The sequence below is a fragment of the Lithobates pipiens genome, unplaced genomic scaffold, assembly GCF_037356315.1.
Source record: "Lithobates pipiens isolate NorthernLeopardFrog02 unplaced genomic scaffold, aLitPip1_a1.2 Scaffold_28, whole genome shotgun sequence".
Lineage (NCBI taxonomy): Eukaryota > Metazoa > Chordata > Amphibia > Anura > Ranidae > Lithobates > Lithobates pipiens.
This window is the reverse complement of record NW_027507789.1, coordinates 185,069,575-185,084,051: the sequence shown is the minus strand read 5'-3', so window position 1 is coordinate 185,084,051 and position 14,477 is coordinate 185,069,575. Positions and strand designations below refer to the sequence as shown.

The 14,477-nt window shown below is 42.7% G+C and overlaps 1 protein-coding gene and 1 long non-coding RNA gene across 2 annotated transcripts in view; one reads left to right on the top strand and one right to left on the bottom strand.

Annotated features, from left to right (window-relative positions):
* LOC143935917 (uncharacterized) overlaps positions 1–14,477 on the bottom strand; it is a 73,005-nt gene that overhangs the window by 45,280 nt on the left and 13,248 nt on the right. The gene's annotated exons all lie outside the window — the stretch shown is intronic.
* Positions 1–14,477, top strand: part of MAP3K14 (mitogen-activated protein kinase kinase kinase 14) — a 57,995-nt gene that overhangs the window by 31,392 nt on the left and 12,126 nt on the right. The window contains exons 2-11 of the mRNA XM_077460113.1: positions 3,359–3,615; positions 4,261–4,333; positions 5,522–5,678; positions 6,597–7,058; positions 8,594–8,731; positions 8,825–8,954; positions 10,543–10,674; positions 11,974–12,078; positions 13,433–13,596; positions 13,686–13,836. Coding sequence (XP_077316239.1) covers positions 3,378–3,615; positions 4,261–4,333; positions 5,522–5,678; positions 6,597–7,058; positions 8,594–8,731; positions 8,825–8,954; positions 10,543–10,674; positions 11,974–12,078; positions 13,433–13,596; positions 13,686–13,836 — 1,750 coding nt within the window. The 5' untranslated portion in view covers positions 3,359–3,377. The remainder of the gene's footprint in view (positions 1–3,358; positions 3,616–4,260; positions 4,334–5,521; positions 5,679–6,596; positions 7,059–8,593; positions 8,732–8,824; positions 8,955–10,542; positions 10,675–11,973; positions 12,079–13,432; positions 13,597–13,685; positions 13,837–14,477) is intronic.

The window sequence follows — 14,477 nt, the reverse complement described above, 5'->3', positions numbered from 1 at the left end:
ATCCCAGTTTTAGTCTGTAGGGTTCAATATTGAGTTGGCCTGCCCTTTGCAACTATAGCAGCTTCAACTCTTCTGGGAAGGCCGTCCACAAGGTTTAGGAGTGTGTCTATGGGAATGTTTGACCATTCTTCCAGAAGAGGATTTGTGAGTTCAGGCACTGATGTTGGAAAAGAAGGCCTGTCTCGCAGTCTCCGCTCTAATTCACCTAAAAAGTGTTCTATTGGGTTGAGGTCAGGACTCTGTGCAAGCCAGTCAGGTTCTTCCACCCCAAACGTGCTCATCCATGTCTTTATGGACCTTGCTTTGTGCATTGTCCAAATCATTTGGTGGAGGGGGGGTTATGGTGTGGGGTTGTTTTTCAGGGGTTAGGCTTGGCCCCTTAGTCCCAGTGAAGGGAACTCTTAGGATGTCAAATTTTGGACAATTTAACTTTGTGGGAATGGTTTGGGAATGGCCCCTTCCTGTTTCAACATGACTGAGCACCAGTGCACAAAGCAAGGTCCATAAAGACATGGATGAGCGAGTTTGGGGTGGAGGAAGTTGACTTGCCTGCACAGAGAGGTTGATTTACTGGAAACGGGAGAGTGCAAAATCTGATGCAGCTCTGGATAGAAACCAGAAAATCCGCTTCCAGGTTTTTTTTTTGTAAAAGCTTAATTGAACAAGCTGAAGCTAGAAGCTGATTGGCTACCATGCAGAACTGCACCAGATTTTGTACTCTCTAGTATTAGTAAAGCAACCCCAGAGTCTTGACCTCAACCCGATAGAACACCTTTAGTATGAATTAGAGCGGAGACAGCGAACCAGACCACATCACATCGAATGGTCAAACATTCCCATAGACACACTTTTAAACCTTGTGGACGGCCTTCCCAGAAGAGATGAAGCTGTTAAAGCTGCAAAGGGTGGGCCAAGTCAATATTGAACCCTACGGACTAAGACCGGGATGATGTCCCAATACTTTTGGTAATATATATACACATACACACATACACACACATATACAAGGCTTTTGAAGGCTTTGCTCTGCTATAAACAATGTGATAGGACTGGATGCCTCCAAGCTATCTGTGGACATGACGTAAGGAAACAGAAAACATTATAATTCTGCAATAACCTGTTTAGCCTGCTCTGCCGACCTGATAAAATCACTTCTGTTATCCTTTCACCTATGTAACAAAAGAAGTTACAAACACAATTTTGCTTTTATCAGGAGAAGACATTATTGAGTATGCTGGTTCTGGTTTCAGATCTGAGAATATATTTGATTTTCTGTGGTTATAAACAGGTCCAATATAATAAAGTTTTTTTTTTTTTTTTTTTTTTTTTTAACTGGGTCTGTTAGTACAGGTGCCCATTAAAATGGGATTTGGGCTATGAAGGTAAAACCTGTCCAACACACACAAATATATTTAACCTTGTCCAAAATATATATATTCTATGAGTGTAAAAAAAATCCGAACCTTCAAGCCTTAGTGCACGTGTCTATGGGCTTTGGGTTTATGCTGGTAGCGTGAGCGTGACATCGGTATGAGATGCTTTTGGGATCATTCAGAATGAATTGACCTGCAGTTCATCTCCTTTTGTATTTAATCTGTTTCAAGTGGGATTTGCATTCCCACAGACCCTTTAGGGCAGAGGTCTCAAACTGGTGGCCCCCCCAGCTGTTGAAAAACTACAAGTCCCATGAGGCATTGCAAGGCTGACAGCTAAGAGCAAGACTCCCAAAGGCAATGGCATGATGGGACTTGTAGTTTCGCAACATCTGGAGGGCCACCAGTTTGAGACCCCTGCTTTAGGGGACTACAAAACCCATCTGATGCAAACAAAAACTTACTGACAAAGGTCCTTAAACTTTTTGGTTGCTACCAGTCAAGGCGAGAGATATCAAGGGAGTGAATGAGTAATTTGGTGGTTCCATTAGTTAAAAAGGGGTGATTTTTTGAATTTTACAGATGTTATAGAGGCAAAGTCTACAAGCTTTTAACAACGATTGGATCTGGGGCTGAAAGCATTGGTGGATGGTGCTTAATATTTTTTTTTTGGGGGGGGGGGACAAACCTGCCCCCTGCGGGAGACAGACGGGAAGGTGGCAATCAGATAAGCTCTAACAAGCAAGGCCCTCTAGTCCCTCCTGTATTGATTTGTATTGTAAGTGTACTGTCTGCCCTCATGTTGTAAAGCGCTGTACAAACTGTTGGCACTATATAAATCCTGTATAATAATAATAATAATCAGATGGTGGGCCATGATCGGAGGTGCTGCTGGCTCCATCCATGTCCTTACCTTCGGAGGTGGTGCTGGATTCGGGGTAGGGCTCCTGGAACCTGCCCCTCCACCTGCTGCAGCTTGCCGAGGGAAGCGCTGGGCCGTTGCTTCTCCTCTCAGCCGAACAGGAAGTGGGTCCTGAGATCCGATTAGCCACAAGTCCTAAGACTCTTCGGCCAATCGGGTCTCAGGATCCGCTTCCTGATTGGCCAGAAGGAGAAGCAGGAAGACATTCGGGAATATTATTTGGTAATGCCACACAACTGGGTGGGCTCAGGGAGCAGTGTTCTGCGCCCCAAGCCCACACTTTTATGAAGCCAGTTAGATCCTCAGGCCCTAATCATGTACTTCAAATACAAAAAAAACCCCATTGAAATCCATGCGTCCGGCGCCCTGCATGTAGATTAGGGGCCGGGCGCATGGATTAGGGGGCGGCACCCCTGCACCCCTAATACAGTGGCCACCACTGGCTGAAAGGACAGGTCAGAGTCTAGAACTACACCTGGCATGAGGGGAGGGATTGATGGTTGCATTATTGATTTTGATGGAAAAGTCATAGAGGGGAGCGTGGGCAGGGGGAATTATCATTAGCTGGGTTTTAGACAGATTTTTTTTTTTTTAAGGAAGTGGTGCGCCATCCATGCTGATATGTCAGTTCATAAGTAAAGGGAGAGGAGTCTGAAGGAGTGAGGTGAGGAGTAGAGAGATAGCTTTGGGTGTCATCAGCATAGAGATGGTATTGGAAGCCTCGGGACGTGATCAAGTGACTAAGGGAGGAGTCTTTGGGGCATTATCTCCAACCATAAAAATATGTTGGTATAGTTCACACACAATTTTATGGCCATGCTGCAATATCAGATTTTACCAGCAGGTGCAGGAGAAATCTATAATTATAACAGTCGCCCCTAAGAAAGGAAGAACTCCACTGCTTTATTACATAGAATTACGGTATATCCTAATATTTATTGTTATTGATTAGCCTCCAGCGTTACAGTTTTACTGAATTTTATATCCACAGTTTTGTAATGATACAAAGAAATTGTTACTGTACAGTAAACATTAATTATCTTTCAATATTTTGTCATTTCAGGGCGGCACATATTTGAAAAATGGCAATAGACTCCCACAAGGGTCAGGAACTGGTCTATGCCAAGGCCCCAGTGTACCCACCATTCAGTCTGTCTCAGTCTGCTGGGGTTCTGAAAAACAAAATGGGTGAACCAGAAAAATACTGTGCTCCTCTGGAGAATAAGGACAGCCACTGGGCCAAATTATATTACAATGGGACTGCCACTGAGAAGAAAGAGAGTTCCGCCATGGGAATCTCCATCATAGCACAACCCGAATGTAAGAGTTTGCCATGGTCTCCCCCCCATCGCCTTTCAAACTGCTCCTTTTCCTTTATGTCTTATTTCATCCATATTGTGACACCATTTTCTCAAAATGAATACATTAATGTTATTTTCCTTCATTTACAGATCTGTCTCATTGCTTAATGTTTCTACTAATCAAAATTTGTATAAATTTCTTTGCCTTCACACATCCTGCTGTTACTTAAACTCTAAGCCCTTGTACACACGGTCGGACATTCCGATCGTTCGTAACGTGATGACGTTACTTAGTTACAACAGGACTACGTTCACGCTAGTAGCCAATAGCTTTGGTCTCGGAATTTGATCTGAGCATGCGTGGCACTTTGTCCGAACGGAATTCTCTACAAACGATCGGACAAGGTCCGATCCGATCATGTTGTTGGAAAATTTTATAGCCAAGCTCTCAAACTTTGTCCGTCGGATATTCCAACGGAAACAGTCCAATGGAGCCCACACATGGTCCGATCTGACATTTTCCATCAGAATATCCGACTGTGTGTACAAGGACTAACATCACCTATAGCTGAATGTTTCCCTACACTATACCTCCATAGTACTGCCTTCTACAACTCAATGTTCATTCTCTCTCTAACAGTGTTGTTTTCTTTTTACCTTCCAGGTGAGAATAACCCACAGATATGCCCAACTTTCCAGGGAGGTCCCCTATACATCCCAGACTCAAAACAGTACAAGTAAGAAAACCTTATAACCTGTGTGTCCTCTGGAAAATGAACAATGCTGATGTGTGCAGCTTAAATAATCTTCCCTATCCTTTGATTTGGCTAGTTCAATAATTGAGATGTCCCCATAAAGCAGCCTTTTTCAACCAGAGTGCCATCTGGGTTCTTCAAGGGTGTCATGACAAAATGCCTAACAATTACCCCAAATTGCCCAAAAATTGTGTACAAGCCAGCGGGTGGATCAAGTCTACTTTTTTGTTACTCAAAGCCACGGGTTTCATTGTGCGGCCATGCAACCTTGGACGATGTGCTGGCCAGCCACAGTGTTTATATTGGATAATTCTGTTGGCTGTAGTTTAGCTTTAAAACAGAAGTATGGGTTAACAAAAAAAATGTATACTCATCTGACTGAGAACTGAGCGATCAAAGAGTGCTGATCGCTCAGTTCCCAAATGCATCTGACTGAGAACTGAGCGATCAAAGAGTGCTGATCGCTCAGTTCCCAGTGTTCCTTGAGCAGAGAGCTGGTATCTGTCATTCACTTGCTTCCTGCTCTGCCACTCCACTCACTGGAGCGCTGGGCTGTAGAGGGGGCGGGAGCACCTGGCTCAGGTACTCAGCGACTCTGTGACATCAGCTGACAGCAGGCTTTAGCCCGCTGTTGGCTGAAAATGGGTCACAGGAGTGCAGAAAGAAATACACTCCTATGATCCCCAGGAGAAGTATAGCAAAAGAGCTTTGGCCTTCTCCATTAAAGGAGAAATAAAGCCAAAGCTTGTTTGGCTGTACTTCTCCTGTGGAAGCCCGCTGTCGGCTGATGTCACAGAGCTGTATGGTCAGGATCCACCCACATGCCTGGACCGGCACCTGGCTCAGCCTATCATCGAGCCACTGAGAGCCTGAGATGGCTGCTCCTGCCAATTCCATAGCCCAGCGCTCCAGTGAGCACGAGTGGGGCAGAGCAGTGAGTCGTCACTGACTGATAGTCACCAGCTCTCAGCTCACGGAGCTGTGAAAACCGAGTGATCAAGAGTGTTTAATCGCTCGGTATTCAGTCTTAGAGACGCTAGGTAAAGTATGATTCAAACAAAAAAGCAAATCCCATGCTTCTCTTTTAAGGGTCTCTAGGTGTTCTACCAGTGGGGAGGTATGGGTGATACTTTTTTGGCATGATCAATATTTTTTCATTATTATTTCCAGTCTGGCTGAAAGTATCGAGCACATCCCAAACAACGTGGTGCATTCTACAGAGGGTAAACCAGCACAGTCAAAACAATTTATCAGAAATAAAAGAAAGAAGCGTAAAAGGGGCCGAACCACTCCGGAACAGGAAACCAGAGCTCCGGTACCTGTACAGGTAAGAGGTGCAAAATTTGAACACCCAATAAGATATTTGGAGCCACAGCGCCATCTTGTGGTAGTTATGATTAACACCCTCTTCTCCTCTGTGTTTTCCGATCCACAGTTAAAAATAAATCCTGCATGCAGCTCACCAGGGTGAGGGCTCATTCAGATGGGCAATATGGGGCAGCTGCTCACATAAACTATTTTCGTGTCTGCTAGTGGCAGTCATTGTTTTTTGCTGGCAGCCACGCCAATATGATATGCGAGCAGCTACTGCCAGAGGCCTGTACAAATCAGGGACAGTGTAGCTAACTGACAAGTTTGTGTACAAGTACAGCCATAGGTGTGCACAGCCTATTGCATTAGGGTGTGCACCCCAAAAATCAAACACATATGCGTGTGTGCATGTGTATATATACTGACAGCGTCAGTAGAGCAATAGACGGTGTCAGTAGGGCAGTGCACGGTTTGTCATTTTTATTTTTATTCTTTTATTTTTTTATTTGTTTAATAATTTTTTTTTACAATTTTATATTTTTAATGTATATTTTTTTTTTTTTATACAATTTAATTTTTTTAATAATTTTTTTGTTACAATTTTTTTTTAAGACCCCCATCATGGGACATAGTAAAATATCAAGGATGGTAATCTGCACCACACAGGGCGATTAGGGTGTGCCCAGGCGCACGCCTATGATTATAGCACAGAGTGCTGCTACATTCAGAGGGCATGTTTAGCCACCTCTGACAGTGGCACCCTATACACCCCAGATCACCCGTTTGAATGAGTCCTTTTTCCAGTACCCAGGCTGAGGAAAGGTAATTTAGCTTTTTGAAAATCTCTTTCCATGCCCCCTCCCCTTGAGCACCAATATTATAAACTTTTAGCTTTTGCATTTAAATTACCAATTTTAAAATTGTGTTACCACAGGAAGATGAATGTCGGTCAAAGCCATGGGATAGCAATGATGTATTGGACTACTGCTCTGGGAAGGCCCAAAAAAATATTGATTATCCACTGCAGAAAACACAGCCAATTGATGGAAACAAGAACTTCCTTCACAAGCTCATCAGCCCAGATCAGTGCATCTATCACATGGGAGCCACAAAACGACAGTCCTCTGATGCTCTGTATTGTAATGATCTACTACCTGGAATCATCAGTGCCTTAGGACTAGACAACTATGAAGAGAAGCTCAGCCCACAGTGGGACGACTACAAACTCACAGATTCCTGCACAGACTCAAAAGCCCATTCTGTGGAAGAGGGGGTGTTGTCAGCTCTGAGAGGGAGTGTGAGTGTTGGCGAGCCAGAGGATCTGTGCTTAATCGCTAAGGCCTGGGATGAAGAGGACTCAGAGCCTGTAGACAATGAGGGGATCCTCTTCAAAAAAGTAAGACACTATCTGCTGCTCCTACCAAATTGCTTGTTCATTTTCTTGGGAGAGTGACGTTGAGGTTGATGCACTAAAGGCAAATAGACTGTTCATGTTGCAAGTGCAGTTGCACTTTGCATGAGGGATTTTCTCCAGAGCTTAGTAAATGAGGGCAAACTTCACTTTGCAAAGAATACCCAACCACATGCATGGAAAATAAAAGAAAACAATATTTTTTCTTGCACATGATTAGATGATGGAAATGAGCAGAGCTTCCCCAGCAGCATGCTTTCAGGTGCATTTAGCTGCCATTTGAGATGCCTCTAAATTCCATCACAGTCTCTGCTTTAATTTATCCTAAAGGTGTTCTATTGGGTTGAGGTCAGGACTCTGTACAGGTCAGTCAAGTTCCTCCACCCCAAACTCACTCAGCCATGTGTTTATGGACCTTGCTTCGTGCACTGGTGTGCAGTCATGTTGGAACAGGAATGGGCCATCCCCAAACTGTTCCCACAAAGTCAGGAGCATGAAATTGTCCAAAATGTCTTGGTAAGCTGACGCCTTAATGCCGCGTACACACGACCAGACTTTTCGATGGACTAGGTCCGACGGTCTTCCTGACAGACTTTCGGCAGAGGTCCGATGGACTTTCTGAACGAAACAGACTTGGCCACACACGACCGGACTAAGTCTGTTCGAAAGTCAGTTCGTTTTGAACGTGATGACGTAAACGGGACTAAACAAGGAAGTTCAATAGCCAGTAGCCAATAGCTGTCCTTGTGTCGTATTTGGTCCGTCGGACCAGCACACAGACGAACGTTTTTCCCGATTTTTAGTCCGTCGGATAGATTTGAAACAGGTTTTATTTCTAGGTCTGTCGGACTTTTGGGGAAAAAAAAGTCCGCTGGAGCCCACACACGATCGAATTGTCCGACGGATTCCGGTCCGCCGGAAAGTCTGATCGTGTGTACATGGCATAAGAGTTCCCTTCACTGGAACTAAGGGACCAAACACAACCCCTGAAAAACAATCCCAAACCATAATCTCCCCTCCACCAAATGATTTGGACCAGTGCGCAAAGCAAGGTCCATAAAGACATGGATGAGCGAGTTTGAGGTTGAGTCAGGACCTGAACACTTTTGGGATGAATTAAAGCAGAAACTTCTAGGCAGCCCTTCTCGTTCATGCGCTTCTGGTCAAACATTCCCATAGACACACTCCTAAACCTTGTGGACGGCCTTCCCAGAAGAGTTGAAGCTGTTATAACTGCAAAGGGTGGGCCAACTCCATATTGAACCCTACGGACTAAGACTGGGATTCCATTAAAGTTCACGTGTGTAAAAAAGCCATGGCGTCCCAATACATTTGACAATATAGTGTATATGGTGAGAAAAGCAGTTCTGATGCAAACAAATGCCAATGTACACTGACATTTACAGTGGTGCCAGCATAGGATAAATTCAGTTGGGGGATGAAGATAGCTAAAATGAAACATTGAAGAGCACGTGTTAAGAGATGCATTGTATAACATAAACTCATACTTTGTACTTTAGGAAATGACGGCTGAGGATTATGAATATCGAGAAGATATCCATTGGGAGAAATCTAAAGATGTTCTAGGCAGTGGTGCCTTTGGGGATGTTTACTTGGGAAAGGACAAAGCATCGGGATTTAAATTTGCAGCCAAAACGGTATGTAGACCTTTTCACTATTAGAGGGAATCTGGCCCATTCTTCCCGGTGAACTCTCTCCTAAGAGGCATCCTCTTTCCTTCTCATTGTCAGATCCACGTTAGCAGATTCCGATCTCAGGAACTGACCTGCTGCCTGTCTGTGAATTCGGACAAAATAGTCCCAGTGTACGGGGCGATCCGAGAAGGATCCTACATCACTGTATTCATGAAGATGATGAATGGTAACGTAGTTTACTATTTATACTATTACACACCATTCTCAACAATACTACAGAGTAAAAAAAGTGAAAAAATTTGTTATTTGGCCTCATTCACACGGGTGCTGAGGTGCATACACAGTGAATGGGCCTTTGTTTATGCATGCTGCATATCAGTATCAGTGCTGCATATTAGTGCCTCATCATCAGTGCCCATCAGTGAATGAGAAAACTTACTTATTTACAAAATTTTATAACAGAAACAAATAAAACTTTTTTTTTTTCAAACTTTTTGTGTTTGTTTAGCAAAAAAATTAAAAAACCCAGAGGTGATCAAATAGCACCAAAGGAAAACTCTACTTGTGGGGAAATAACCACACAATTTTCATTCAAAATGCAACAGCACTGAAAGCTGAAAATTGGCCTGGGCAGGAAGGGGGTGAAAGTGCCTGGTATTGAAGCGGGTACACACGCAGTAGTTAGAAGCTGATTGGTTTCTATGCAGAGCTGCACCAGATTTTGCACTCTCCAGCTTTAGTAAATCAACCCCACTGTGTCTGGAGGTGCAGCATCTGCCAGTTGGAGAAGCATGAACAAACGTCACTGTGTACGGTCCTCAGCGTCCTTTACATGTACCTTTATTCCGAAATAGTTATTTTTTTTTTTTTTTCGTTTGAGATAAAGTGGTGAGGGATTAGAGAACCTGTTGGATTTTTATTTCTGCATCCCTGCTAGTAAGATTCACCATCTTGATTTATCATGATGACTACGGGCATACCCCACTTTTAAGTACACAATGAAGCTTATTTACTAAAGCTATAAAGTGCAAACTCAGGCTCACTTCTGTATAGAAACCAATCAGCTTCCAGGTTTTATTACCAAAGCTTAAATTGAACAAGCTGAGGTTAGAAGCTCATTGGTTTCTATGCAGAAGTGAGCCTGATTTTGCACTTTTCAGCTTTAGTAAATAAACCCCATTGTGTACTTAAAAGTGGGGTATGGCTGTATTGTGACCAGTAGTAAAAAAATGAAGAAAATGCCAACATTCAGAGTTTTGACCAGAACAGGAACAGAGGTGAAATCTTCCAATGGGGACACCTTTTATGGTAATTTCCCCCACTGTGGATAGATTTCTTCTATGTCTAATGGGCAGGAAGTAAAGGGAAATTTCTCCAATGGGTAACATAACCTGGTGGGATTTTGAAATGTTCCTTACTCTATTCAAAAGGAAGAAAATGGCTTTAAATATACTTTAAAGTCACATAAAAGGATGTTAGATTGTAAGCTCTAACGCGCAGGGTCCTCTGGTTCTTCTTGTTTTGAAATGGTATTGTAACTGTAATGTCTGCTTCCATTGCTGAGCAAACTATTGGCACTTTATAAATCCTGTATAATAATAATAATAATCAAATAAAACATGGCCACCCCATCCCCTGTGTATCAGGGTCCATAGTAGCACACTTAACTTCATGTAAACATTCTGGATCCACATGTGTTAAAACACTGTAAACTTGGTTCTGTTCAGCAACATTCCTCAAATATGCCTTATATTACAGGCAATATAACACAACTGGTAACACAATGGAATAACAATCGATATTCTGTCTTTCAGGAGGCTCTCTGGGCCAGCTGATCAAGAGAAACGGCTACTTAACAGAGGACAGAGCTCTTTATTACTTGTCACAGGTTTTGGAGGGCCTCATACATCTTCATGCTAACAGAGTGGTACATGGAGATGTTAAAGGTAAGTGCCACATAACTCATTTTATGGATTTTTTGGGATTCATGGATTCCTACCAAGTTATATGTATTCCTAAAGCTCAACTGAACATTCATTTTAAATCTGGATTCACACTAGATGTGTAGCGCTAATTCACTGAGGATTCGGCACATCTAAATCGCAACCCGTCTATGCGAACCGATTGCAGCGTGTATGTTAAGACACCCCACAAACGGTTTTTAAAACACAGCGCGATTTGCAGAATCTGATCGCATGGGTGTGAATACTCATGCAATCTGATTCTGGTTCGGACAATACAAAAAAAAAAGGTCTTACACCAGTTTGGTGCGAATGCGGTGTGATTTGAACCATACAAATCAATGGGGTTGACTTACTAAAGGGAGATAGAATCTGCACTTTGCAAAGTGCAGTTGCACTCTGCAAGAGCATTTGCTCCGGAGCTTAGTAAATGAGCAGAAGCTCTGCTGACTTCCATTATCCAATCATGTGCAAGCAAAACTGCTTTTTTTTTTATTGTTCTTGCACATGATTGGGTACTTGAATCCTTACTTCATTTACTAAGCTCTGGAGCAACTGCACTTTGCAAAGTGCAGTCCATTTGCCTTTAGTAAATCAACCCCAATGGATCAAATCACACATTAGAGACACTGCATGTAATCTGCACAGGAATGCGCTCCGATTCCAGTGTGAATTATCGGTACATGCGGTGTCCCGCATCGAAGCAGTGTGAACCCGGGCTTAATCAGATGAATACATTCCAGGTGCGTCAAAATGAAAAGTGGGCAAATTATTACAATTCATTATCTTTCAAAAGCAGCCACAGCTTACAGTTCTGCAATCAGCAAAGCTCGTGCTTTTTCTGGTTGAAAAGCTCTAGCTATTGGACTTCTGCAGAGAGGCCACTACTTACACGTGGGGTGCAATAGGTCCAGAGCTAGAGCTCCTTAATCACATGTGGCTTTTCTAAGAGCAGAACTATAGGCCTGACTCATAGGGGGCCTATCAGACCTCTGCAGAGAGACCACTGACTTCTCTGCAGCATGCTGGCAGGGTATAGGCATTTCAGGCTGTGGCTGCTTTCTAAATAAAACCATAACCCAACTTTTTGTTTTGATGTACAAAAATAACATATTTAGTGGATATTAACTGAAAGTTAATTTGGGCTTTAATATGCTGCCAACTGTGTAAGCTCTGACTACATAGCTGTGAGACTTTAGTTCAAATTGTGTAATGTTCCCTGTACTCAGGAACCTGAGGCACCTCTCTTCACATGTCTTCTTAACCCATCATGTCTGTTTATAGCGGACAACATTCTCCTGACGGAAGACCATAGCGCAGCTTACCTATGTGACTTTGGGCATGCTGCTCACCTCCCTCCTGGTAGCTCGGGGACAAATCTTTTGACAGGTGAGTAGTTATGGTCTTTTACCTGTTCAGGCCCTTCTCCTTTAAGCTAGAATAAGTAAAATAAGTGTTTCATAGATGTCTTGCATGTGCATGTACATATAGAGGATGATTTACTAAAGGCACATAGACTGTGCAATCTGCAGGTGCAGTTGCTCCAGAGCTTAGTAAATTAGGTAAAGCTTCACTTTGCAAAAAATACCCAATCATAATCAAGGAAAAGAAAAAAAAAAACTGCATTTTTGCATGCACGATTGGATGATGGAAGTCAGCAGAGCTTTTGCTCATTTACTAAGCTCTGGAACAACTGCACTTTGCAAAGTTGTGCAGTCTATTTGTCTTTAGTAAATCAACCCCATACTGTCTGTCAATCTGCACCTTAACCCCTTCCTGACTGCCACGCGCCGATATATGTCGGCAGAATGGCACAGGTGGGCTAAAGGGCATACAGGTACGTCCCCTTTGAGATGCGGCATTGTAGGCGCACGCTTGCGCGCCCCGTGCTCCGTGACCGCGGGTCCCGCGGACTCCATGTCTGCCGGGTGCCCGCGATCGCGTCACGGAGCGGAAGAACGGGGAGATGCCTTTTTAAACAAGGCATTTCCCCATTCTGCCTAGTGACGTGACAGAGATCACTGCTCTCTGACATTGGGAGCAGTGATCTCTGTCATGTGAGTAGTAGCCCATCCCCCCACAGTTAGAATCACTCCCTAGGACACACTTAACCCCTCTATCACCCCCTAGTGTCTAACCCCTTCCCTGCCAGTGTCATTTACACAGTAATCAGTGCATTTTTATAGCACTGATCGCTGTATAAATGACAATGGTCCCAAAATGGTGTCAAAAGTGTCCGATGTGTTGCAGTCATTATAAAAATCACAGATCGCCGCCATTACTAATTAAAAAAATAAAAATAAAAAATGCCATAAAACTATCCCCTATTTTGTAGACACTAACTTTTACGCAAACCAATCAATATACGCTTATTGTGATTTTTTTTCTACCATAAATATGTAAAGGTTTTCTCTAAAAAATAAATAAAATAAATATATATAAAATAATTTATATATATATATATATATATATATATATATATATATATATATATATATATATATATATATATATATATATACACATACACACACATATACATATACATACACATATACATATACATATACATATATATATATACACACACATATATATATATATATATATATATATATATATATATATATATATATATATATACACATATACATACACACATACATATACACACACACTTAACATAACTTCAGCAAATGTATTTTATGCCATCGTGATAACTGATCTTCTTGTTTTACTGCAGCCAACTATGTACCGGGGACTGAGACGCACATGGCCCCTGAAATAGTGCAAGGGAATCCCTGTGGCACAAAGTTAGATGTGTGGAGCGCATGTTGCATGCTTCTGCACATGCTGAATGGCTGGCACCCATGGAGCCGCACACATACTGCACCCTTATGTCTAAAGGTAGGCACCATACTCCAACAGCATTCAAAGCTGCCATTTATTATATTCATTTGATAAGAAGTGGGACATGCTGATTTTTTTTTTTGCAGATTGCGAAAGAGCCTCCACCGTTGCAGGAGATTCCTCCTAGTATTCACCCTCTAATCCGTGACCTTATAGTGTCTGGATTACAGAAAGATCCAAATAACAGAGCAACAGCGTCAGATCTCAAACACAGAGTGGATGCGGCACTGACAACAAGTAAGCACTTTGTTACAATCCAGCAACAGTGCCAATGCATAGGAAAAACTAAACGGTTCTTTCTTCCAGACCAGGGATTCTTAACCTAGGGTCCATGAACCCCTACGTGGTCAATGGTTGGGTTTCAGGGGGTCCATGAGAGTCAGAACAAAAATAAAATTTATATTCACTGTAAACCCCCTCCCCTCTTGTCACAATCAATGGTTTTCCATTGAAAGTAATGAAATAAAACGCACCCTGATGATCGCTAGACATCTCTTGACTCATTGTTAGGCCATGTTTACCATTTAAATTTGTATTATTTGGGGGGGGGCGAATATTTCCTCACGTTTTTGAAGGGGTCCGCCAGCCAACAAAAGGTTTTATACACACGACCGGACTTTCTGGCAGACTAGGTACGACGGAATCAGTCCGTCGGACAATCTGATCGCGTGTGGGCTAATCCGATTGTTTTTCATCTAAAAAAATCAGACGGACCTAGAAATAGAACATGTTTCAAATCTATCCGACGGACTAAAAATTGGGAAAACTGTTCGTCTGTATGCTGGTCCAACGGACCAAATACAAACGCGAGGGCAGCTATTGGCTACTGGCTACTGAACTTGCTTGTTTAGTGCCGTTTACGTCATCATGTTCAAAAC